The sequence below is a fragment of the Schistocerca nitens genome, chromosome 9 (genome assembly GCF_023898315.1).
Source record: "Schistocerca nitens isolate TAMUIC-IGC-003100 chromosome 9, iqSchNite1.1, whole genome shotgun sequence".
Taxonomy (NCBI): Eukaryota; Metazoa; Arthropoda; class Insecta; order Orthoptera; family Acrididae; genus Schistocerca; species Schistocerca nitens.
Window position 1 is genome coordinate 284,177,656 of NC_064622.1, and position 27,350 is coordinate 284,205,005.

Genomic DNA, 27,350 nt, shown 5'->3' on the forward strand with positions numbered 1-27,350 from the left:
TCTTCTCCTTGAACTTTAATTCCCTTTCAAAATTACTTCATGGGTCCCTTCACAGTTTGCTCAAAATACAGATTGAGTTACATGAGATGAAACACAGAAAAGCATTCAGGCTGTATAACAGTATGAGAAAGAATGGTAAAGCAGCCAGGTTGAGAAAAGTGGCCACTGCTTATTTGATGTCTTCAACAGTGTTGCTTCCCACCAAGAAGTGCCCAAACTAGGTGTAATCGACAGTATTAGTGTTTCCAGTGATGCTGACAAAGGAAGCTTCCTCCATTATCTTTCTCTGAAAACATTTAGGTTTTTAGGTCATTTAAAGTAAGGTAAGTCACTTATATTATTTTAGTTGCTTCACTTCTATATAGAGCAATATGTTTTTGCAATTTCACAGTTTACATAATGCCTTTTGTCTTACAAATATAAGACACTATTGTTTTCTTTGGTTGCACTATTTACCATGTGAATCACTGGTACAGATATGGTGTTCAATCAGGAAAACTGCCCAGGATACACATTGGAAAAAGTGGCCAAGGCAATCACAGATGGCCACTATTCCTGACAGTTCATTTTCAACCTGTTTATCCCAATGAGAATTAGTTAATTCCATATTTTATGCACAGAATAACAATTGAAATCAAAACACTGCAAATCGTTTTATGCACAAAATTAATATCCGTTATTCTGTTCTTCTGCTAGGGTTTTCAAGAGCTTCAAGATGCCAACAAAATACATCTGGAAAACAAAGGAACAAACATGAGACCTTGTTGTGATGCAAAAGGCAATTGAAGCAATAAAGAGTGATATAATGTCTTTTTCAGCAGCAGCCAAATCATTCAGTGTTCCATGTAATGGGCAGTTTCCTGAGATGAACAAGAGCAATAAATCCTTAATTACATTTTTTTTAAATGGATAATTGATTTTATGGAAATTACCTGTGGCAGTTAGCATTCAAGTTGGCAGAGCATAACAAAATACCATGTTGTTTAAACAAAGGGTCTCAAATGGCAGGCAAAGATTTGATGGCATGCTTTAGAAAACAGCATCTTAATATTAGACTTAGGAAGACAAAATTCTGCCTCTTCTGACAGTTCAGTCCAAGGACAGCAAAGCGTTTACACTCATAGGAAGACAACAAGTCGGAGCCGCTATGTCATCTGATAGAGGTTCGGCATCAACTTTTATAGTGTACATGTCTGCAGGAGGAAATTTCATTCTGTCTTTTGTAATCTTCCCTAGGTGAAGAATGAAGGTTGAATTTAAAAACGGGTCTCTGCCAGGAACTGAATTTGTGTGGTTGAATAGAGCAAGTTTTTTGGATTGTTTTGAACATTTTTCTAACATGCAAAATCAACTCCTCAAGATCTAGTTCTACTAATCTTAGATGGTCACTTTACCCATACTAAGAACATAGGCTTCATTGACAAGGCCATGAAAAATCATACAACTGTTTTGTCCTTGGCCCCACACTGTAGCCACAAGCACCAACATTTTTATGTGGCATTCATGTCTCCTTTTAAAATCTTCTATGTACTAGCTTGTGAAAAATTTCTTTGCAATAATCCAGGAAGAACTACTACACAGTTTCAAATATGTTCACTCTTGGATGAAGTGTTTCTTCATGCAGCCATTTCAGTGAAAGCAATCAATGGCTTTAAAAAGTGTGGAATTTTTCCTCCAGATCCTAACATGTTTACTGATGAAGACTACACTGCAGCTGAGGTTATGATATTCCTTTTGGAAGGGGCACCAATATTGTGCCTTGTTCAAATATAGGTCCTTCTCATTGCAAAACTGCTGAGTCTTCTGCAAATGCTGGTCCTCTGGACATCAGACTATTGTGTCTTCTTCAAATAGACCTACTGGTTCATTTTAGGAGCCAACTTATGAGCATGTCTTCAAGTGCAGGCTGCCTTCAAAATATAGGTGATAAGCCTTCTCTAACAAAAGCTTTCCATCAGGGTACAACCACTGAAGAATGTCAATCCAAGTACCCACCAGGTGGGTTCCGCACAAGCCTACATGATGTACGACTTTTGCATAGGAAGCGAAGTGTGAATCAAAGACAAACTAGTAGTGAAAGAGGAAAGACTGCCATAATCACAAAAAGTGTTTATAACAATGTGTTGGCTGAAGCTAAAAGATGAAGTATGAAGAGCTTTTAATGAAAAATAGGAAGTACGAAGAAAAACAAATAGGTAAGGCCAATATTCTACAATGTAAGGCAACATAAAATGTGGCTAAGAAGGCTAAAAGTGGAACCAAATGCTACACAAGTTCTTCTAAAAAGAAACTTTTTGAAGAAGAAATAGAATAAGAAAATTCCACTTTTGAAGACAGCCATAAAGACTCCTTTTCCTGCAAGGAAATGTTTTCTAGATCTAAAGAAAATTAAGGATGGATAAGATGTCAGAGCTGTAAATGCGGGGCTTGTGAACTGTGCATTGGATGTGATGAGGATGATGACAACATGAATTTTGCATATGACTTAATTTTGTTTCTGAATGGATAAACTGAGAATGAGTTAGACTGAATAGTAACCCATAGTTAATTGTTGATTTCTTTGCTTGCAGAATGATATGTAAGTGCCACATACTTCTGTTAATAGCCATGGTTTAATGAAGATTCAATTTCACTTAGAGTGGCCATTTTACTCCACCTTCCCCTAATTGACAATATATTAAAATTCAAGAAGATAACAGAAGTATTAAAAAGGATGCAGAGATCTGAGCCATATATTGTGAGACTACACTTAGCTTTCTTTTCAGAGAATTCTTTGCAAAAGCCAAACTGAAAGGCAGTTAATGTGCTGTGCTATGAAAAATGAGTCTGTGTTCTATTGTACACCACTTTCTCAAAACATTGTAAGAAGTCTGAGAAGAGGCACTTGAGTCTGAAATCAGAGGTTATTTGCTTGCCTGCATTTTTTATGGGAATGTGTTGGTTTATATACTGAAGAGCCTCAGTAAATATGCCTTGTGCTATGCAGCAGTTACAAATATAGGTCAACGAGGATCCCATAATGTGAATACAAGCTTTCAATACACTTTTTTTTTAAAGTGAAAGTAAGAAGAATTACTGCTTTCACAACATAATTTTTGTAATTTCTTTGGAACTATATTTCTGACACTAATTCCTGCTGGTGGTTAAAACAGTGAGTGTTGGAGTAAATCTAATACAGTTTAATTTGATTATTTATGAACAGGTGCTATGTCTGCTGCCAACTGTGTAATAATGACACATAGTTCTTGCTTTGGTATTTCAGTGTTTTATTTCTTTGTAAATTACGTATATTTTAGCCATTCTGATAAAGAACAGAACAATATTGTGGTACAGTCTAGTAGTTACACAATAGTTTAAATCATATGTTTTATCCATCCATTCTCCCTACTTTTATTTAATTTTACCCTCATTTGTTACAGAGGAAAACATGTTTCTAAATGCTGAAGCAATATGTTTAAGAAATAATTCAGTTTGACACTAACTTAATCTCTGTAAATCAGTTTCCAGTACTTCTCTGAGGAGTTTTCTCTAAACTTTATGATCAAGATATTCACTAGACACTACTTTTAGAAACTGAATCTAACAATCTGGTGTGTTTTATTGCCAGTATTTGACCGTCATTGCTAGATAAAACATTTGTTATTGCTCTTACATCTAATCAGTGAGGGTATTTTTTGGTTTAATAACTTTTTGTATGCACTATGTCCTTCATCCACATTAGGGCTTTTACATTGGGAAGTAATTCAAAGCTAGACAATCATGACACTGAATTGCACTAATAGGTATGATCAGACAGGAAATAATGCTAAAGTCTCCACAAAGACAAAGTTTTGACTACCTCTTCTTCTAAGTACTTGATTAAAGTTAAGACAAGTCTTGTTGATAGTTTGAGAAATGTCAGTACTTATAGTTTGTGTGCTTGCAGATCAACTGCTGTTATATTGTAATCAAAGACTTGTTAAACACAAATTCCCTGAACTTTTGAATGCTGAGAGTTTCATGTAAGCCACTTCTCATTTTTACGGATCCTACAATATTAACATGTCATAACTACAAGCTCTGTTAAATTTCAGTGATTTCTAATTGACATTCAGTAAATGACAACACAGCTAATGATACTCCACGTTCCCTTTAATTTTCCTGTACTTACATCAAAAGTTCATCCTTGTTATTCCTTGAGATTCTTATATTTTGGTCCAAGTTCTGTGTTTTGGTTTCTTAACAGTTGTTTCAACTGCATTTTTGCTTTGCAGTTCTGTCTGTCAGAAGAATTCACTAAAACATGACCAAGCAGGAACATTGGAAATCACTGGTATGGAGTACCTGCAATGGTATGGAATACCTTTGGTTGGACTGAACTGAATGCTGCTGGCAACTACCTGTCCAAGTACTCTCCTGTCAAAAACATTAAGTTGGAAGTTGTATAACCCGTGATGATACCAAAACTCTATACAAAAAAATGTATATCATGAGTCCCATGAAATTATGAGTAAAACCAAATCACAAATTATAAGATATAACAGAAAACTATGTTTATTCATTCAAAATACAGGAATAAAAGTATGCAGTCACATTGTGACATACATAGCCAGCCAGCTCTCCAAGAAATTTATGATTTAACTGAATCAATTTTGTGTACATCACTACAGGTGCTGAATTTCTAGTTACAAAATTGTAGATTTTCATTGAACTTCAGATATTTTCTCAGTGCTTACTTTATGTTCTGTATACAATCATGTAGCTGCAATCTTTATATATAATATGATTCTTTAGTAAACCAAAATAGAATAAAATAAGAAAGAAAAAGTAAAGCTCCTGTGTTTTTGCGTGTGCCTGTCAGCAACTCTGCACTTCTGCTATTTGGTCAGTGGTCTGCTTTGTTCTTAAAGTATTTACACCACCAGAATTTCCCATACTATATCAAATGTTGTAGGTCAGATGATTGCACAACTGTCTTTTTCATTTTTGTATCAGTGCAATTTGATATCTTTCTATGGTCATTTACTTCTATTAACAAATGTCTGATACTCCATTTAATATAAAATTTAACTCAATTTTTTATGTGTATTGCCTTTGAACTGATTTATCACCACCGCAAAAATTATTCCTAGGCCAAATAAAAATGAAATAAAATGGAAAGCGAGTATGTTCTAAAGCTATTAATACACTAACACTGATTTATTGATTGAAAAACCAGTGTGATGATATACTAATTCCTTGTTAAGTAATATGGCCAATTTTATGTATTAGTCTTGGTTCATGAACATGTAATGCTATGTCAGGTCCCCACTTCCCTTTCTTTCCCCCTTCCTGCTTTCCCCAGCCCACCTGCCAGATGTCCAGCAGTGGCTCAGGAAGAGGAGTGGGGAGAAATGAGGTCCAGTTGAGTAGCAGCAGCAGAAAGCACAGGTAGGGGGAAGTGGAGAAAGAAGAGACAGGTGTATTGTAGCCTGCACTGGGCAAGGGGGTTTGGCACTCTATGTGGAGGGGGCGCTGGAAAGCTGGAGTTGTATAACATAGAAGGACAGCAGTGGGCAGTGTTGCACAAGCAAGAACGCCTGGCATCCGAGGAGCTCAGTAGCTGTCAGTGTGTAAAGTCAGGGCAGACAGTTCAGAATGTTTTGGTGCAGCTGGTGAAGTGCTTGCTGTATCAGCTGCATAAGGAACTGTATCTGATTAACACTTGGTTTTGAAAATGTGCATTTTAGCTCAGTGACAAAGGGAATATATTTTCTGTGCATCAGCAAGATATCTCAGTCACCATGACCGGCACAGCAGGTAAACAATACAATATTCCTTTATTTGTAACTATATGATAGTTGAAATTGAAGATGCCAGTAAACAACACAACCTCTTCAGTTTAAATGCCACAATGTGCCCTCATCATTCTTTCACTGGCACAGAATTCCAGTATTTCAATATAAGAAAAAATGTGATGTTAAATATAGCATGAAAGTTTTTAAGAATGAGTGTAAAAATATATTTCTTATCATTTCCCCTTCTCCTTGTATTATTTTGCTCCTTCGTGTAATGAAAGGAACAATTTAAGCTATTTATAATTTATATTCAAGTGCACAAAACTGTGGATTTTTACTCATGTACAGTGAGGTTTTGCATTACAACACTTGTTAGGTATTTCCATCCAAATGAAGTATTTGTGACATAAAATCTCAGATAGCAGCAAAAATAAATATGAATAAAACGTCTAGCATTGAGCTATCAAGAAATATATGGAACCGGTCTATAAAGGGACAAAAAAATTAGGTGTGTAAACAACTTAAAAAATTTAGAAGTGCACTTGTTATTAACCACTCAAAAAATTATTTTATTATATAGGTATGATGATTAATGATTGTTGTTAGTTTAATGACAAGTAACGATGTTCATTGCTATCACGTTTCTGCTGTCACCAATGTAAATGACTGTCATTATTTGTTCATTAACAGTGAAGTCATACAAATGTTAACCAAGATGTAATAGGGAAAGAGCAGTTATTAAGTATACATGAGATAGCAACAGCTTATCTCGAAGCACTGTTAGCAGCTTTTCTGCTAATCTTACTGTGTTAAATTTAGACAGTGAAGGCAGAAATAATGTGTAGCAGTAAAGAGTGGTAGTGTATTTGTAGCACAGTGCTTGGATTTATTTTCTAACAGTTGCTTCTCTTTTGTTAATCCCACATCCTGAAAGAAATCTATCAGTATATGATTTGTGGAACACAATAAATGATGAAAGAATGGAATCAGTAAGTTAATTGTCTTGCCATAGAATAATCACTCTGTTCTGTAAGATATGTCAGTCTTTTTAAACAACAAAATTAAAAACTTTCTGTTTTTGAATGGTTTATCACTCATTAAATAAAACTCTTAGCACATTAGGTCATAAGGGACATAAAAATACAACTTAATTTTTTGGTCAGGAAGTAATAATACACATCTATAAATAATAACAGCAATACATTTTTGTTTATTATTTGATAATGAAATGAGCAAATATGAAAAAAAGGAAGTTTCACTGACAAATGGACAGAGTGACCCAATTTTGTACACCTGTCAGCTGTAGAGGCTGCCTAACAGTAGTGACACTGCAATCTTGAGACAGCCCTGTGACCCACTTATTTCAATGGTCTGATGCACTGACAGCTCTCTCCACGTGGTTTCCCCTCATAGCAAGCAATCTACATCCTCCTTCACTACAGACTGTTCTGCTGCAAAAAAGGTCAACTGCACAGCTATGCATAACATTCCTTACAAAATGGGTAAAATGATTTAGTCGAAAGCTAATACAGGGAAACACTTACCTTTATCTTATTCGTTCCATTTATCTCTTACAAGGAAAAATTTCTAAATAAATACATAAAGTGAGTCTATTATATTTCACAACTGCACACAGAAAACACCAGTATTTTGCCTTCAAGCTTCTATTTTTCATCAGAACAAAGATGAAGATATGTTTGTGCACATTTTTGTGTGATTTTAAACAATCTGATCCATGTCCTGGTGAATAGAAGTTAGAAAACTCATAATTATAAACTTCATTTCAATATGTCAGTATTCCACTTCTCCCTTTTTTAAGGGAGGTGATGCTTTTGTTATTTCAGGTTTTAATGACTGTAGATCTTGATATTTCTGCAGTTGTTCAAAAGTGTATTCATTGAGTTCCTATAGTTAATTAATTTCTCTTGCTCCTTTTTTGAAAAATATTTTTTGCAATACCGAGCATTTAACTGCTATCTTGTCACCATCTGAAAACTTGCTGCTACTTATCCAAATTTTGTTAAGCCTGGGCGTCTCTTTTAGACTCAAAGACCATCTTTTCTTGTCTTCTTGTTACTAAACAGGGAAAGTCCACACCCATCAAGCCATTCAATATGGTAGTCAATTTGTTTGCTGTTTATGTTGTGATTCCACGTTTGTCTATAAAATAAGTAACCCCTGAAAACTGTAGACCTGTCCGATTACTGTGCAGATCTTTCACTTGATACCACTTAGGTTGTGGTGGTTTAGAGCCATAATGACATATCTACAAAACTGGCAATTTCGACGTATCTGCTTTACCACGGTCTTAATTTAAAGCTGGGAAATTGTTGAATGACTGAAAGTATGAAGTATTATGATTATCACAACGTGAATTTTGTGGTAGCAGTGACAGTATTTCTAGTGTTGCAAAATTTCTTTTGCCTTCATGGCTTCATCTCAAAACATGAATTTTATAGATACATCATTATGACTCTAAACCACTGTTGGCTGCCTGTCATTGCTGCAAATTTATGTACATAACTTCTGCATCATCCCTATGTTGCTGTACGAATACCGCCCATTTTTGACATTGAAAACTGGACGATTATGAGGAACACAATTTTTTTTGGTATGTTACCTGTTTTGACTAATGACAGTGAGACATGTATTTTTAATGCAAAAACCATTCAAACAATGTTGGCTGCTCATTGAGAAATGGGTACACATTGGAAACCACTGTGAGGGACTGGAAAATTAATAAGGGAACAGAACACCGAAGTGAAATAATTATGATTGTTATGCAGATGAAATGTAAGTTGCAGGGACATGAAGGTAGATGAATGGATGATGGTAGATGAACCATGAAAACTCTCTGTCAGATCCAAAGAGATGAGAAGAGAGCAAGATGATGACCTAAAGGACGGCAGGATAGATGATTGACTGATTTTTATTTCGTACTGTTAAATTACATTCTGTAAAAAGCTTGTACTGTGGGTAGTTACTATTAGAATTTCATGTTTAGTTGAAGACCATAACGTGTGGAAAACTGTAGAGGATGCTGTTATTCGCCAACGAATGTCAACTGGTTGCTCTTGATGGTAATAATGACTAGGAATTAACCGTAATGGAACGACTAGTCTGTAGAGGTGGCCACCACACTGAATTGCACCAAGGAGGTTATACAATTGAACCGCATGGTTAGTTGCACCATACGGGTTAACTATAGTCGATTCACAAACGATGGTGTTTCGCACAGGACAAGGCACGGACAGTCCAGTTCCAAGCGACAATAGTGGTACATACATACACGTGCTTTCGTTTGAAGAAAGCTTGTATCCTACAAATTATTATGTAGAATTTATCGCTTACCATCACCATCAGATATGACAACTTGCAACAGATGGAATAAAAATTTACTAAATAGCTCGCTACGATCACGTTTAATGCTCACTCTGGCTGCTACATTCACAGCAGAGCGCGCAGGATACTGTGTGTGTCGGAGGATGTCTGACGTAGGTGAGCAGAACGAGTCTAAACACGCCCGCCATCGTTTCTGACTCCAACTGTAGCGAACCGCTAAGGGAGCGGAAATTGCGAAACTGAGGCGAGGAGTAGCAAAGTTTGGATGGGAGTCCAGAAAAGTTCGGGAAATTGCGTTATGCTGTTAGCTGCTTACCTACAACATGGTGAGCATTTCTTTTCTGGCCACGAAACCAGTAGCGAAATGTAGTAGATGACTGTTTCCAACATGAAATCAAAAAATATCAACTACAGTGCTATTAAAAGTGTTTTACACAATGAACTCGTACGTCACCAGAAGTTGTCCAGGGTTCGTTTCTGAGTCTTTCGGCATAAGGGACCCGTGGTCTTCCACACAGTGGTCTATGGGGTACCATACAGGGTAATAATGTAGTCATGGTTCATTTGGTTCGTGACCCCAGTCACCTTCACGACGGTGAAAAAGCTTTTACTGTGAAATCACTAAAATGTACTACACAAAACACAGTGTAGTGGAACAATCCTCAGATATAAAAGTACCGTGACGTGGTTGCCGTCGCTGCAGAAAACCTGAGCATAACCAGTCTTCCATTGTTCAGTGAACCTGTACGTGAGGTAGGCTACATATCGGGCAGCTCTTGATCAGTAAAACTAGCTATGTTGTGGTGTCTCACTGTTAGTGTAGAACTTACCTTACTGGCAAATTCAACCCGCGAGACAACGCAGCAGAACTGACAACAAGTTTGAGGGCGAAGAGTAAATTAAGTATTATTATTGACCACAGCGAGTACCGTGAATTTGTTTCCAAACAAGACGCACAGCACAGACTTTGAAAATTGCATTCTTGTGCAGATATTTTTAGTCTAATACAGAAACAAAGATAACGTATGAACTAACGAGCCACCAGATACCACGGGTGACTTATACCAAAATACTTTTAAAATACCCCCGGACAGCCTCCGAAATTCCATCGGTTGAATTCGAGTGCACCTGGTACATAAAAACAAAAACTACAATATGTTTTTCCTCTTACTTGAGTATTTACTTTAGCTTTCATCTCAAAATCTTTCATTTCTGACAGTACTAATTTCCAGCAACTTTTTCGTTGCGAGCGGTCTAAGGTTGCAGTCGTGGACTGTGCGGCTGGACCCGGCGGAAGTTCGAGACCTCCCTCGGGCACGGGTGTGTGTGATTGTCCTTAGGATAATTTACGTTAAGTAGTGTGTTAGCTTAGGGACTGATGACCTTAGCAGTTAAGTTCCGTAAGATTTCACACACATTTGAACATTTTCTATTTTTCGTTGCGTTGTTATTGTTATTACTGAAATATGCATACGATTTTATCTCAGGTTGATTTTTATTTCTTTTATTGGTTTTTTTTCGACATTTTAATCGCATTTATTTCTGCTAATCTTCGGGTGGGCGCTGATAACCCCGTCGTTGAGCGCCCCTAAACACACAAACACACACACACACACACACACACACACACACACACACACACACACACACACACACACAAACACGTCATTGCTGAAGCTGGTGCCTATTGGTTAGCATATCGGTTTCTTATAACCATGGTCCGGCTTTAAACCCGGCAGAGACGGATGGATGTTTCTTCTTCCTCTTATCAGGTTAAGAAACAATACATCGCACACATTGTAATACAAAAATATAGCCTCTAAGAAAGCAATGGATTCATCTTTACTGCACTTCCTGTAACAATCAAACCTCGGATTTCGCGCCCAGTTGTTACTAGTGAGGCAGTCGGGGAAATAAAATTGAGGTGAAACTGACCTCTGTAGTTTCGAACAACATCCGAGGCCTAGTTGACAATTGTATTATTGTTGGTATCTGTCACTAGCCTGTGCACGACAGTAGCTATCCCACAGTACAGGGTCAAAATTTAAATATTATACATTTCCTCCAGATCAGGGAAACTGAGCAATTCGGTTGGTTCTATCGTCTTTGGTGTAGTCTGGGTTAGGCTTCAGGCAGCTTATAACGCCATCATTTTTTCATGCGCTGTTCCTGAGAGGACCCCGAAAAACGATGATATTTGTCTACGAAAAATACCAGTTACGGGGATGACCAGTTATATAATTTATATTCAAAGTACCAGTTGTGGGGACGACTAATTCTATAATTTCTATTCAAAATACCAGTTGTGGGGATGACCAATTCTATAATTTCTATTCAAAATACCAGTTGTGGGGATGACCAATTCTATAATTTCTATTCATGGTAAAATGTCGAATATTTTACAACGTGTTCTTAAGATGATGTTCTCAGACAAATTTCAAACTTTTTTCGATATCAGTTACCGAGATCTAGGTTCGAAGTTACCGAACTTACGCACGTTAAATATACACGTAGCATCCTTTTGAAGCGTATATGTAGTTTTAACTGACGTAGTGAACACTGGCAAGGATTCTAAGGTCATCAAACTATATTTTTAGTCAACATTGTTTCAGCAATAATTATGACGTACTGTGCCTATATACTGAGGTGAAAAAAGTCGTGGGGTATCTCCTAATATAGTGTCGGTCCTCTTTTATCCCGGCGTAGTGCAATAACTCGACGTGGCATGGACTCAACAAGTCGATGGAAGTCCCCTTCAGAAATATGGAGCCATGCTGCCTCTACAGCCGTCCATAATTATGAAACTGTTGCCGGTGCAGGATTTTGTGCACGAACTGATCCCTCGATTACATCCCATAAATGTTCGATGGGGTTCACGTAGGGCGACCTGGGTCGCCAAATCATGTTCTTCAAACCAATGTGGAACTACTTGTAGCCTGGTTACATGGTGCATTGTCATCCATAGAAATTCTATCGTTGTTTGGGAACGTGAAGACTATGAATAGCTGCGGACGCCCTCCAAGTAGGCGAACATAACCGTTTCAATAATCGGTTTCTGTTTGACCGGAGGACCCAATCCACTCCATGTGAAAACAGTCCACACCAGCTTGCACAATACCTTGTTCACAACTTGCGCCCACGGCTTCGAGGGGTCTGCGATACACTCGAACCCTACCATCAACTTTTTCCAGCCGAAATCGGGACTCGTGACCAGGCCACGGTTTCCAGCGGTCTAGGGATCAACTGATATGGATACGAGCCCAAGAGCGGCGCTGCAGGCGATGTGCTATTAGCAAAGGCACTCGCGTCGGTCGTCTACTGCCATAGCCCATTAACGCCAGATTTCGCCGCACTGTCGTAAGGGATACGTTCGTCGGACGTCCCACCTTAATTTCTGCGGCTATTTCCCGCGGTGTTGCTTGTCTGTTAGCACTGACTACGCAAACGCCGCTGCTCGCAGTCGTAAAACGAAGGCCGTCGGCCATTGTGTTGTTCGTGGTGAGATGTAATGCCTGAAATTTGGTCTTATCAGCATGCTCTTGATACTTTGTACCTCGGAATATTGAGTTGCCTAACGACTGACATTGTAATTTTGTCAGAGACAGCAAAGGACTTGGAAGAGCAGTTGAACGGAATGGACAGTGTCTTGAAAGGAGGATATAAGATGAACATCAACAAAAGCAAAACGAGGATAATGGAATGTAGTGGAATTAAGTAGGGTGATGCTGAGGGAATTAGATTAGGAAATGAGATACTTAAAGTAGTAAAGGAGTTTTGCTATTTGGGGAGCAAACCAACTGATGATGGTCGAAGTAGAGAGGATATAAAATGTAGACCGACAATGGCAAGGAAAGCGTTTCTGAAGAAGAGAAATTTGTTAACATCGAGTATAGATTTAAGTGTCAGGAAGTCGTTTCTGAAAGTATTTGTCAGGAGTGTAACCATGTATGGAAGTGGAACATGGACTATAAATAGTTTGGACAAGAAGAGAATAGAAGCTTTCGAAATGTGGTGCTACAGAAGAATGCTGAAGATTAGATGGGTAGGTCACATAACTAATGAGGAGGTACTGAACAGAGTTGGGGAGAAGAGGAGTTTGTGGCACAACTTGACAAGAAGAAGGGACCGGTTGGTAGGACATGTTTTGAGGCATAGAAGGATCAAAAATTTAGCATTGGAGGGCAGCGTGGAGGGTAAAAATCGTAGAGGGAGACCAAGCAGATTCAGAAGGATGTAGGTTGCAGTAAGTACTGGGAGATGAAGAAGCTTGCACAGGATAGAGTAGCATGGAGAGCTGCATCAAACCAGTTTCAGGACTGAAGCCCACAACAACAACAACGATTTCAGAAATGGAATGTCCCATGCGCCTAGCTGCAACTACGATTCTGCGATGAAAGTCCGTTAATTTGCGTCGTGCGGCCATAATCACATCGGAAACGTTCTCGCGTTAATCACCCGACTACAAATGACAGCTCCGCCAATGCAGTGCCCTTTTATACCTTGTGTACGCCAATCTGCCGCTATCTATGTATGTGCATATCGCTATCTCCTTAGCGTAAATTTTGTCACCTGAGCGTGTAGTGGGCACTTCCCGCCTATACAAGTATGCCCAAAGTGGTACAGCAGTGACAAAGCATGGGCTAAAATAGTCTTAACATGCCTGAAAAGAACTTAAAATGATTGTCAAATTCACTCAAATAATTCGAATAATATTTTTGCACACTTATGATGCAAATCGTAAGTCGGGCGTTTTCGACGGGTTGTGAGCGATCAACGAACTATCCAGAAAAATGTAAAGCAAACGACTTGTGCTAATCTCATATTAATCACACTAATTTGGTTGTATGGGACAAAATAAATGTGCCGAAGTATATAAAGAAACTGTCAATAGTTTAGTGGTTTACAGAATTAGTCTTATAGCAGTATAAACAGTGCACCCTGCTGTAGGAGGCAAGAGAATGGAACCAGTGGAAAAAAGCTGCTGTCGCAGCACAAAAAGGCGAATTTGTTCCTCTTTAAAAGACTGACAGGAAAGTGGAGAACCAGCTGCCTCAATGCTCAATCCACCTTCCTCATCAAAAATTTTGGCATGCCATGATGCGACCATATTCGCGCTTTTTTGTGCCGAAAGGCAACATCAGAGGGACAATGACTGTGTAAATAAAAGCAGTGTGCGTGAAAGAGAGGCGAGACTGTAGAAATGAAAAATACAGATGAATGGAGGCCACACGTTGGCTTTGGGAGGGGGGCCGCTCGACTCTCGCAGATCGGCAAACGTTTACACGTTCACATGTAGGTATAGGGAGGGCGCATTTTAGACCTGAATTTTAAACACGTGGGTGTAGGAGGAAAATTAGTTGGACCTTCGAATTTTGAGCTGCCGAAGTATGCTGGAGACAGTGGCAGTGGGAAAGAAACACAAAAGGAGACAGTGTAAGTGAGTGATTAGAGGTAACAGTGGGATATACCGGGAGAAAAAGGAGACAGCTGGAGAGAGATGTATATAGACATTGGCATTATGAGAGAGGTGCCGACTATGGAGGCTTAATTACAAAGAGCGACTGGGTAAAAGGATTTAGAATGATCTGTGTTAAAAGAGCGCGAATATGATGGCATGCCAAAATTTTTGGTGAGGAAGACGGAATGAAGTTCCCCTCTTTTCCATCAGAATCTTTCAAAGAGGAACGTATTCGCCTTTTTTGTGCTCCGACGTTAGCGTTTTCCGTTATTAGATAGTGTGTAATACTTCGTTATTTTGTAACTGCTTTGGTATTGTTTTCATAACAAATATCACAAATAGTTACTAAACCATCTTCTGATATGCTTTTTTCTATACACTGTGACCTGAGAACTATAAATTCAGAGCAACAGACAGATTCTATGCTCATAGATTTCCGGAAACCGTTCGATGTTGTACCACCGCTGTAGACTTAACAAAAAGTCCGGAGTCCGGGCATACTGAATAGAATTTCAGTTACATGACTGGATCGGAGACTTTTAGAGTGATACAATGAAGTAGTCGCGTACGTCGCATTTGGCCGGGAATCCCATTCTGGCGAATTCGGCCGTCTCGTCCAAGTCTTTTTATTAGACGCAACTTCAGGCGACTTGCGCGTCGATGGTGATGAAATGATGATGAGGACACACACGCGCGCGCACTCTCACACAAACACACGCACATTCAAGAGCGAACGGAAGTTCCAACCAGACAAGGCGCTGAAACCCGTGGTGGTGGTGGGGGGGGGGGGGGGGGGACTGATCGAGAGTCAGCAACCCTAACAACAAGACCGCGATCTGTTGTATCCTTCTCGGAGAGTGTTCGTTAGACACTGCTAACTACAGGAGTGTCCCAAGGAAGCATGAAAGATCCGTTCTTATTCTCTCGTACTGCTGTTGACACAGTTGTGTACACTGTACGAGGAAGTTTCGTTGTCGACCAACTGTAGATGGATTCGAGATGACCTGATACATCATTTCTGTTTCCCGTGAAGAATGGCAGTTGCTTAAAATGTGTAACAAATGTAAGATAACGCGAATGGGTGGGAGAAACATTCCTGTAGTGTTCGAGTACAACGTTAGTAGTTTACTACCTCACTCTGTCACGTCGATTAAATACAGTATCCTTCTCGGAGAGTGTTCGTTAGACACTGCTAACTACAGGAGTGTCCCAAGGAAGCATGAAAGATCCGTTCTTATTCTCTCGTACTGCTGTTGACACAGTTGTGTACACTGTACGAGGAAGTTTCGTTGTCGACCAACTGTAGATGGATTCGAGATGACCTGATACATCATTTCTGTTTCCCGTGAAGAATGGCAGTTGCTTAAAATGTGTAACAAATGTAAGATAACGCGAATGGGTGGGAGAAACATTCCTGTAGTGTTCGAGTACAACGTTAGTAGTTTACTACCTCACTCTGTCACGTCGATTAAATACAGTAACTTTAACAGGAGCGTACATAAAATACGAGGGCGGTTCAGAAAGTAACCTCCGATTGGTCACAGTGCGGGTTGTGGGGGGAGTAGCGACGCCATCTGTGCGTTCACGCACTCAACAGGTCAGTCGGCATCAAGCCGTGGTCGAGTGAACGTCGTACCTGCGCTAGTTTAGTTTTTGTGGCAGTTTGAAATGTGTGCTGCAATAGAAAACCCCGCCAAATGTGAAGTGCGTGCTGTCATAAGGTTTTTTACAGCCAAAGGATATTCTGCAGCAGTTATTCATCGTGAGCTTTGTGCCGTGTACGGACCAAGAGTTATGAGTGAAGGAGTTGTCCGTGAATGGGTACGTTTATTTAAAAGTGGACGAGAAATCGTTCATGATGAAGAGAGGAGTGGTAGACCATCATTGGTGACTGACGAACTCGTTCAGACAGTTGATGCAAAAGTTCGTGAAAATCGACGTTTCTCAATGTCGGAGTTGTCTACTGGTTTTCCACAGATTTCTAAGACTCTCTTGTACGAGATAGTGACAGCAAGATTGGGTTACCGTTAAGTTCTGTGCACGATGGGTGCCCAAAATTCTTACCGACCACCACAAAACTCAAAGAATGGCCTCTGCATTAGACTTTCTGTCACGTTATGAGGACGAAGGAGAACCATTGTTAAACAGAATCGTGACCGGTGACGAAACCTGGATTAAGTACGTGAACCCTGAGACAAAAGAACAATCAAAGATGTGGGCACATTCAAATTCGCCTACCAAACCAAGAAAAGCCTCGCAAGATTTTTCTGCCAGAAAACTGATGGCAACGGTGTTTTGGGATGCCAAAGGGGTGTTGTTGGTTGAATTCATGGAACGTGGTACGACCATTAATCAAGACGTGTACTGTGAAACAATAAAAAAGTTACGACGGGCTATACAGAACAAACGCCGTGGTATGCTGACTTCCGGTATCGTTTTTTTGCACGATAACGCCCGTCCTCACTCTGCTCGCAGAACAACGGCCCTTCTTGAGTCCTTCAAGTGGGACGTTATCAACCATCCACCTTACAGCCCAGACCTGGCGCCAAGTGATTATCACCTCTTCATGCATTTGAAGAAATGGCTCGGGTCACAGCGGTTTGATGACGACGAAGAGCTCAAAGATGCGGTCACAGGCTGGCTCCAGGCACAAGCGGGTGATTTTTATGCAGAAGGAATTTCAAAGCTTGTGAAGAGATACGATAAGTGCCTCAATCGCTATGGAGACTATGTAGAAAAATAGTGCAAAGATGTAGTTGTAAGATGTATATATTAAAATATTTTTATTTAACTTGGTGTATTTTTTTAAATCAACCGGAGGTTACTTTCTGAACGGCCCTCGTAAATTGTAACAAAGTCGAATGGCGGCCTATGGCGTGTTGAGAAAATTCTGGGATAATACAAAGGCGGCCACGCAGAGAACTCGAAGCCGAAATGTTGAGAGAAACATCATCATTCGTTTCAATTCAAAATAGACAGATTACTACACCTTGTGTAGTATCGCAAGAAAATCGCAAACTATCGTTATCAACATCGTACTGCATAGTTAGGTCGTGGGATTCTTGCCGGTCCAACGTTAGTTTTATGTCCACCAAAGAAACGTGATGCCAATCCAACTGATATTCCCCCTCACTGTTCATAATATGACTGACGACCCACCCTGGTTTCGCACAGGTAGCACTGAGTATCTACAGCCGAAACACGTGTCTGTCTTGGCAGTAATAAATTACATACAAAAGCATCCCTCGTAAATGTCTATTACTCAAAAGCGCATCAAAATCACTACAGTAGCTTCTGAGATTAGCCTTCACATACGAGTACAGACGGCAAAACCGGGCAGGGGACTTTAAGTTATAATATGTGTAGATATACAAGGCGATCACACGAGTGTTGCCAATCAGATCGTTGTGCGCGCAGATTCAACAGGCCCACCAAATAAAAATGTGTCAAGCTGTTCTCATAGCATAGATGACAGCGCACGAGACTGCCCAGCCTGTGGCTCGGGTTCGATCCTTATTACCGTACAATGACTAATTTTTGTATTGCTCTTTTGCCCGGTTTTAGGAAACTACAAGATACGGCGAAATGATCGGATAGCATTGCAGGCCGGGAGTCCCCATCTGATTAAGTTCGGTCGGAGAGTTGCAAGTCTTATCAGTCGACGCCACACGGGGCGACTTGAGTGTCGATGATGGTGAAAACAAAACACCCAGTCCCAGAGTGGAGAAAAACTTCGACCACTCAGCTAAGGAGGCAAACACGGACCTCTTTGGCGATACCGTCTCTGAAGTGTCACTTGAATTCGCGCGTATACTCTCTGTACATAGATTCTGGTCAAGCTTCATTGCTTTCTGGAGTTGCGGCAGCAGTTTACCGCTTTTTCCACGAGATATCGCCCCCTCTGTAACTAATGACTCCGCAGCTTCCATCATTGCCACTAGACGTCCTTCCAAATGCCAACTAAACAGATAACAATACATGTATTACACACCCGTCATTATTGTAATTTATAAACCTTCCTTGTGAATGAGTCTCTCTATTAGTGCAAATACATCAAAATCCCTACAATAGCATTTTCTTTTAATTTTTATCGAGTTAAGACAGTAATCTCAATGGAACATTTTAAAATTAAAGCAGTTTTGATCGCAATAGAATATTTATTAAAAATGGCAACCAGTTTCGGTCAAATAGCGACCGTCTTAAGACCATATGCATTGAAATTTAAGTACAATATGTTGGGAAATCTGATGACACTTAATGTAAGACACATAAAATATGACCAAAGTTAAAACACGCTATTTCATTGTCTGTATTATTCCGAATTACAATGCAATGTATCTTTGTATATGCATGCATGTCCAAACGAACAGGCTCTGCGGCGACTACAGCCGTTACGAAATGAGTTAACTGTATTAGCAGTTGTGAATATGGACAATCGTCAGTTGTAGAATGGAATGACTGAAGACATATGGAAATTTGGGTGTTGTGCTGAGTCGTGCACGGATAGCCAAATGGTAAGGCGACGGCTCGCGTTAAGCGGGAAATCAGGGTTGGCCCAACATAAATTCTCACTGTCGTCATTCCGTTCTATGTTTGATGGTTGACTATACAAAATTAAAATAAGTTATACCCATGATTGTAGGTGGTTGCGGTGAACGGAGCAGATATGCTAGATCCTTAGGGTAGAGGGGCTATGGATGCTATGGGGCTATGCTCTGCCCACCGCTTTTCGCATTTCGTCTGTAACAGCCAATCACGCATACTGACGTAAAAAGCGTTATTACAAATCATGTGCAGATAAAACAATTGTATATATATTAAGTTATGTAACATTACATTAATATCTGCTATATAAAGCAGTTTGTCAAAAAATTACATCCAAATAGATACAGGAGAATATACAAAATAATAGCCAGTTGAAACCGGCTGTCAGTACGGAATTGCCTTCTATGAGCATTTGAAGAAAATTCATAGAGCTTAATCATGACAGACGTAAAGCTACAGCGTTCCTGAGATTAGCCTTCACATACAGACGGAAAAATACAGCGGGGGACTTTACTAAGTATAGGTAGATTTTCGAGTTAGTACAGCGACGGTATGTACGAGTGATTTATAGGTCTCAACCCTGTCTAAATTGTTTCTGTAATGCCTGGCACAAAAGTGTTTACAGATGTAACGAAAGTAACAGGCATCTCACGCATTCTACGATGAAATGCGTGGTTATGGCCGATCCTTCCTGATACCTGTAGAAATTTCAGTGCTGACAGCTCAGTTTTTTGCTGTCTTTCAGGCCATACTATATGCAACACAGTTAAAAATCGACAAAATCCTGTTATGTACCGATTCCATGAGAACTCTGTTGTCTCTTACAATAACAGCTCAAGGAAAACGTTAAACTATCTAGCACATGATATTCTAAGACGTCTACTGAACCTTCGCCACTACAAATGGCAAAATGAGCCAGAAGTGTGCCCTAGTTTCCTTGCTGCACAATCCTTGCACATATTCTCAGTTTGAATATAAGGTTCTTTGAGAAGGAAAAGCTTCTATCCACGAATCAGCACGGTTATAACAACATCGCACGAGCAAAACACAGCTTGCCCTTTTCTCACATGACATCCTGGATAAAGGGCATCAGTCAGATTCCACATTCCTAGATTTCCGAAAAGGATTGGACACGGTGTCCCATTGCAGACTATTAACGCAGATACGAGTATACGGAATAGGTTCCCAGATATGTGAGTGGCTGGCAGACTTCTTAAGTAACAGAGTCCAGTACGCTGTTGTCGACGGCGAGTATTCATCAGTGACAATGGTATCGTCACGAGTGCACCAGGGAAGTGTGACAGAACCGCTGTTATTTTATATATACAAAATAATCTACCAGACATGGGAGCAGCAATCTGCGGTTGTTTGCATGATGCTGTGGTGTGCGGGAATGTGTCGAAATTAAGTGGCTGTAGGAGGAGACAAGATGACTAGACAAAATGTCTAGTTGGTGTGATGAATGGGAGCTAAGTCTAAAACTAGGAAAATTTAAGTTAATGCGGGTGAGTGGGAAGAACAAACTCATAATGTTCGAATGTAATATTATTAACGTGCAACTTGACACGGTCACGTCATTTAAATATTTGGGCGTAAAGTTGCAAAGCGATATGGAATGGAACGAGCATGCGAGGATTGTAGTAAGGATGGTGAATGGTCGACTTCGGTTTATTGCGAGAATTGTAGGGAAGTGTTGTTCATCTGTAAAGGAGACTCCATATAGGAAGCTAGTGCGATCTATTCTTGAGTGCCGCGCGAGTGTTTGTGATCCGCACCAAGTCGAATCGAGGGCAGTCGCCAAAGCAGTTCAGAGGCAGGCTGCTAGATTTGTTACCGGTAAGTTCGAACAACACGCAAGTGTTACGGAGATGTTCGGGAAATCGAGTGGCGATCCCTGGAGAGATGGTGAAGTTCTATTCGAGGAACGCTTTTGAGAAAATTTAGAGAACGGGCATTTGAAGCTGACTGCCGAACGATTCCACTGCCGCCAACATACAATGCACGTAAGGACCACGAAGATAAGATACGAGAAATTAGGGATCGCATGGAAGCACACAGACAGTTGCGTTTCCCGCGTTCTATCTCCGAGTGGGATAGAAAACGAAATGACTGTAGTTGCAGTCACGAACGATGGCGGTCGAGTTTAGGCTAGTTTTGCGCACCTACATCACGAGTCCTCCGACAGCCAATGAGCGTTCAGCAGTGTTCTGAGCGCTCTGCTGTGAATGTTATCTGCAATGTGAGCATCATATTTAATGATTTTTTACTTCATTTGGTGTGATTTATCATGGTTGACGGTGCTGATGAAAGGCAAATTCTGCCAAGCGAGCGAGCGACATAATTTGCAGGATACGCGCATTCCTCAAGAGCAAAGCATATGTAGCCGCATACCACAACTGCCGCTTGGAACTGGCAACAATGCTTGTCTCGACCTGCACGAAGCGCCATCATCCGTGGATCGGACTATAGCACTGGTGTAGAGTACCCTCCGCCACGCATCGTACGGTGGATTGCGGAGTATATATGTAAATGTAGATGTATAAATATTAGTAAGGAGAAAAACTTGGAATTGCCTAACATGCCAGAGAAATAAATCGCCAAAGGTGATGACCTTGCAGCAACATATTTAAAAATAAATCCTAAGACGTCTTACGATATCGAAAGACCTCCATAAATCGACATGTTTCGGGTGGGTACCGGGCCACATCGATTTAATGAAATGATATAATGGTATGACTTCACTGACCGCAAGACGCCATCTCGGGTAGTTCGGCGATTTGCGTCTCGATGAAAATGAGATGAAATAATGAGGGTGTGGCGGTTCCTTTAGTGAAGGAAATACTGAGTTAATGTGAAAGTAACTTCACCCTTCGGTTCCCAAGCCTACAGTAAAAATTAAAGTTTATCTCGGGTAAAAATGGAAATGCCGTGTGGCTAGGGCCTCCCGTCGGGTAGACCGTTCGCCTGGTGCAAGTCTTTCGAGTTGACGCCACTTCGGCGGCTTGCGTGTCGATGGGGATGAAATGATGATGAAAGACATACAACACCCAGTCATCAAGAGGCACATAAAATCCCTGGCCCCGCCGGGAATCGAACCCGGGACCCCGTGCGCGGGAAGCGAGAACGCTACCGCAAGACCACTTTTTTTTTATTTTTTAACTCCTTTTTTTTATTTTTAAAACTGTGTGCACGGGCTGCGGACTTATCTCGGGTGAACCAGCAGCATTAAGGATGTACGACGAAAATTCCCTGGGAATACTAATCAAACAGCACAAAGTTCAGGACTCGGATACTAGAATACGTATCTGACTACGTTAGTAACATTACGCTTCATGTCTGCAGAAAGCAATGTCAACTATATTCTTGATAAAAGCCACAGGCAATGCGCCTTGTATTATTAAAGTCCTGTCTGACTTTCAGTAGTTCAGTTACATCAGCAAAGGCCTGGCGCAATGATAATGATAATCTGGTCAGTGCAGAAAGAACATAAATCAAAGGTAGTCTCAATCCAGTTTTTAAAAAATAAGAAAAAAGCCAGCTGGTTATGGTCGCAGTGTATCTTATTGTATTATCATTGTTTTGCGCTTCAGCCACATTTGCGTAGCACCTCCGGGTACTCCGTCCCAGGGGATGTGTTACTGCGTGGCGGCTCGTACATTATTTGCTTGCAACGAATTTTCACAAAATGATAAATAATAAGATTTTCTTCTCACTTGCCGCACTCCTTCAATCACTCAACAAACGTTTGGAATTCACTATCGAAGCTCTTCATTTGGAATTAATATTTTAGAAGGGCCGTTGGTGGGGTGGCTTGCGTGCCTCAGCGACACAGACCGTAGGTGCAACCACAACGGAGGGATATCTGTTGGAGACCAGACAAACGTGTGGTCCCTGAAAAGGGGCAGCAGCCTTTTCAGAAGTTGCAGGGGCAACAGTCTGGATGATTGACTGATCTAGCCTTGTGACATTAACCGAAACGGCCTTGTATTTGTATGGAGTGTAGCCATTTGTAGCCATGCAGGGAAGTGAAACACGGACGATAATAGTTTAGACAAGAAGAGAACAGAACCTTTCGAAATGTGGTGCTAAAGAAGAATGCTGAAGATTGGATGGGTAGATCACGTAACTAAGTAACGAACAGAAGGAGGAAGTGCTGAATAGAATAGGGGAGAAGAAGAATTTGTGGCACAACTTGACTAGCAGAAGGTGTCGGTTGGTAGAACAGGTTCTGAGGCATCAAGGGATCACCAATTTAGTATTGGAGGAAAGCGTGGAGGGTAAAAATCGTACAGGGAGACCAAGAGGTGAATACAGTAAGCAGATTCAGAAGGATGCAGGTTGCAGTAGGTACTTGGAGGCGAAGAAGCTTGCACAGGATAGAGTAGCACGGAGAGCTGCATCAGACCAGTCTCTGGACTGAAGACCACAACAACAACAAAAAAGGAAGTACACTGTCTGATCAAAAGTATCCGGGCACCCTATGTAATTTGGAATTGACCATTAGACGTCATTAGAGGCGGACCCGCCAGTATAAGAGGAGGCTCAGTATCTTTCAACGTGGACTAGTAGTCATCGCTACGGTCGCAGGTTCGAATCCTGCCTCGGGCATGGATGTGTGTGATGTCCTTAGGTTAGTTAGGTTTAAGTAGTTCTAAGTTCTAGGGGACTGATGACCACAGCAGTTGAGTCCCATAGTGCTCAGAGCCATTTGAACCATTTTTTTTTTTTGAAGTAGTCATCGCATGTCACCTGAGTAATGACTCCATCGGGGACATTTCTACCCTTCAAAAGCTGCCCAATTTGACTGCTCCCGATTTGACTGTAAAGTGAAAACGCAAAGGAAGAACCGCAGTTAAACCAAGGCCAGGCAGACTTCATGTACTGCAGGATAGGGACCGCTGAGCGTTGCCGTGGCTGGTTGTAAGAAATGACGTTAACTAAGTGGAAGATATCGATCGTTAGTTCAAAAGCGCGACCAGTAGAGAAACTATCATGATAACTGTGCGTAGGATGTTGAGTAGAATGGAGTACAATGGTCGAGTAACCATAAGCCACACATTTCTGAAGCCAGTGCTAAGGGACGCTTGAGGCGGTGTTGAGATCGAAACCACCGGACAATGGATGTATGACAGGAGAAGTTTGGAGCGATGAATCACGCTCTACCCTGTGGCAACCCGTGGAAGAGTTTGGATTTGGCGACTGTCTGGACAACGTTACCTGCCATCATTTATACAGTCAACAGTGAATTACGATGGAGGTGCCGCTACGGTTTGCGGGTGGTTTCCGTGGTTGGGATGTAGTCTACTATCTGCATTTAAGATACCACTAAATGTGGAAGTTTATGACCACATTCCACAGCATTGTGTGCTGCGTACAGTGGAGGAACAGTTCGCAGATGATGATTCTTTGTGCCAGGATAACAATGCACCCTGCCAAAAAGCATCCTCTATGATGAACGGTACGGGGACATTACCTATTTACTTACTCCTCGGCTTTACAGCCCTTGAAGCGCCTTGGCCTGCATCACAATATCCTGCCATTCTATCCGATCCGTGGCTTTCCGTCTCCATCCTCCGACACCTAGCTTTTTCATGTCTTCTTCAACTCCATCCACCCATCTCTTTCTGGGGCGTCCCCACCGCCGTCTGCCTCAAGCTTTGCCATTAAAAATCCTCTTACATGCTCTGTCTTCTTCCATTCTGACCACGTGCCCTGCCCACCGCACTCTTCTTATTTTAATGGTAGTGACAATGTCAGGTTCTTCAAAAAGGTGCTGCAGTTCTGCATTCGTACGAATGCGCCAACCTTCTTGATCCTATATTGGGTCATATATTTTACGTAGCGCCTTTCTCTCCTAAATGCTAAGGATCCTCTCCTCATTTACAGTCATGGTCCACGTTTCGGCACCATACATAACAACTGGTCTTATAATTGTTTTGTAAATGACTATTTTGGATTTTCGTGATAGAAGCGAACTCCTAAGCATGGATAATGCGTCAAAGTAGCATCTGTTACCTGCTGCTATTTTGGCTTTCACCTCACTGCCATTGTCATTTGTCTCAGAGATAGTCGACCCAAGGTACTTGAAGTCTCTTACCCTTTCAAACTCCCTGTCAGCTATCCTGAGATTTGGTAGGTTTTGTTGGTTGTTCATTGCCATATACTTGGTCTTTTCGAAATTGACTGTCAGGCCAAGTTCTCTTGCACCTTTCTCCAGTTGTTGATAGGCTTCGCCTAGCACAGCAGTGTTTCGTGCGAGTAATGCCACATCGTCAGCGTAGGCTAGGTACTGCAGTGAACGATTTAAGAAGGTTCCTCCTTTATTTAACTCTCTTTCTCGTTAGCATTTGTAAAATAGACTGATATGCCCAGAGTCCTGACCAGAACCCAAAGGAACACCTCTGGGATGAGGTAGAACGACGACTTCCTTCCAGACTGTAGTGTCCAACTTCACTCCGCAATCCACCATACGGTGCGTGGCGGAGGGTACCTCGTACCACAACTAGCATGTTCTCTCCCTGTTCCACTCCCAAACAGAACGAGGGAAAAATGACTGCCTATATGCCTCTGTACGAGCCCTAATCTCTCTTATCTTATCTTTGTGGTCTTTCCGCGAAATATAAGTTGGAGGCAGTAAAATTGTACTGCAGTCAGCCTCAAATGCTGGTTCTTTAAATTTCCTCAGTAGCGATTCACGAAAAGAACGCCTCCTTTCCTCTAGAGACTCCCGCCCGAGTTCCTGAAGCATTTCCGTAACACTCGTGTGATGATCAAACCTACCAGTAACAAATCGAACAGCCCGCCTCTGAATTGCTTCTATGTCCTCCCTCAATCCGACCTGATAGGGATCCCAAACGCTCGAGCAGTACTCAAGATTAGGTCGTATTAGTGTTTTATAAGCGGTCTCCTTTACTGATGAACCACATCTTCCCAAAATTCTACCAATGAACCGAAGACGACTATCCGCCTTCCCCACAACTGCCATTACATGCTTGTCCCACTTCATATCGCTCTGCAATGTTACGCCCAAATATGTAATCGACGTGACTGTGTCAAGCGCTACACTACTAATGGAGTATTCAAACATTACGGGATTCTTTTTCCTATTCATCTGCATTAATTTACATTTATCTATATTTAGAGTAAGCTGCCATTCTTTACACTAATCACAAATCCTGTCCAAGTCATCTTGTATCCTCCTAGTCACTCAACGACGACACCTTCCCGTACACCACAGCATCATCAGCAAACAGCCGCACATTGTTATCCACCCTATCCAAAAGATCATTTATGTAGATAGAAAACAACAGCGGACCTACCACACTTCCCTGTGGCACTCCAGATGATACGCCCACCTCCGATGAACACTCACCATCGAGGACAACGTACTGGGTTGTATTACTTAAGAAGTCTTCGAGCCACTCACATATTTGGGCACCAATCCCATATGTTCGTACCTTAGTTAGGAGTCTGCAGTGGGGCACCGAGTCAAACGCTTTTCGGAAGTCAAGGAATATGGCATCCGTCTGATACCCTTCATCCATGGTTCGCAAGATATCATGTGAAAAAAGGGCGAGTTGCGTTTCGAGAAAAACAGTGTGGCATTCCTCCACAGACATTTGAGTCCTAGCAACCGTCATAAAGACACAGGGTGGCCCCACCCTATATTGATGTCCACTAACGGATGTCCAGAGACTTTCGACCAGATAGTGTAACTGTAGCGTCACAGGGGGTAAAGGACACGCTGACCAATTTGCCAAAAACGTGCGACATCTCGTGCGCTCTACAATATCTCGTCCGTTCTGTAAGTACTAGGATGCCTCCCAGTAAAGGCAAAAGCAAATGGTCATCGTTACGTAATGAGAAGACTAACTTCAAAGAAAGTTGGTACTGAGATGTCCAACAGGATAAAAATAATTCTATGGTCGTCTGCATTAACCTAGAACGAGGAAGATATAGCATCGACGATTCCTTGAATAGACGAAGCAATTTCAGAGAAGACCTTATCTGGACACGGTCGTATGTCTCCGTGTCTGAGCTTCAGTAGTAGCTCCACGTGCGCGACGGAGTGCGCTAGTAAACGCCTCGCCTTAGCTGGCCTTCTGTCGTGGCCGGTAACCGGCATTCCACAGGAGAAATTCCCTCGGGCTGGCCGCTCAGCTGGCGATCTATGCGTCGGACAGGCGCTATTGGTATGGAATCTGTGCCTCATACAAGTACACTTTCTCCGTCACAGACTAGTGGACGTT

General features: G+C 41.3%; 1 protein-coding gene and 1 long non-coding RNA gene across 4 annotated transcripts in view; one reads left to right on the forward strand and one right to left on the reverse strand.

The window, feature by feature from the left end:
- Positions 1-350: 350 nt before the first annotated feature.
- Positions 351-9,244, reverse strand: LOC126203414 (uncharacterized). The gene is made up of 3 exons (XR_007540263.1): positions 9,108-9,244; positions 4,151-4,395; positions 351-732 (listed from the first exon to the last, which is right to left on the reverse strand). It is a non-coding gene; the product is annotated as an uncharacterized LOC126203414 (long non-coding RNA).
- LOC126203412 (alpha-tocopherol transfer protein-like) overlaps positions 4,392-27,350 on the forward strand; it is a 341,643-nt gene continuing 318,684 nt past the window's right edge. For all 3 annotated transcript variants that reach the window (XM_049937717.1, XM_049937719.1, XM_049937718.1), the window contains exon 1: positions 4,392-5,778. In XM_049937717.1, coding sequence (XP_049793674.1) covers positions 5,763-5,778 — 16 coding nt within the window. In that variant the 5' untranslated portion in view covers positions 4,392-5,762. The remainder of the gene's footprint in view (positions 5,779-27,350) is intronic.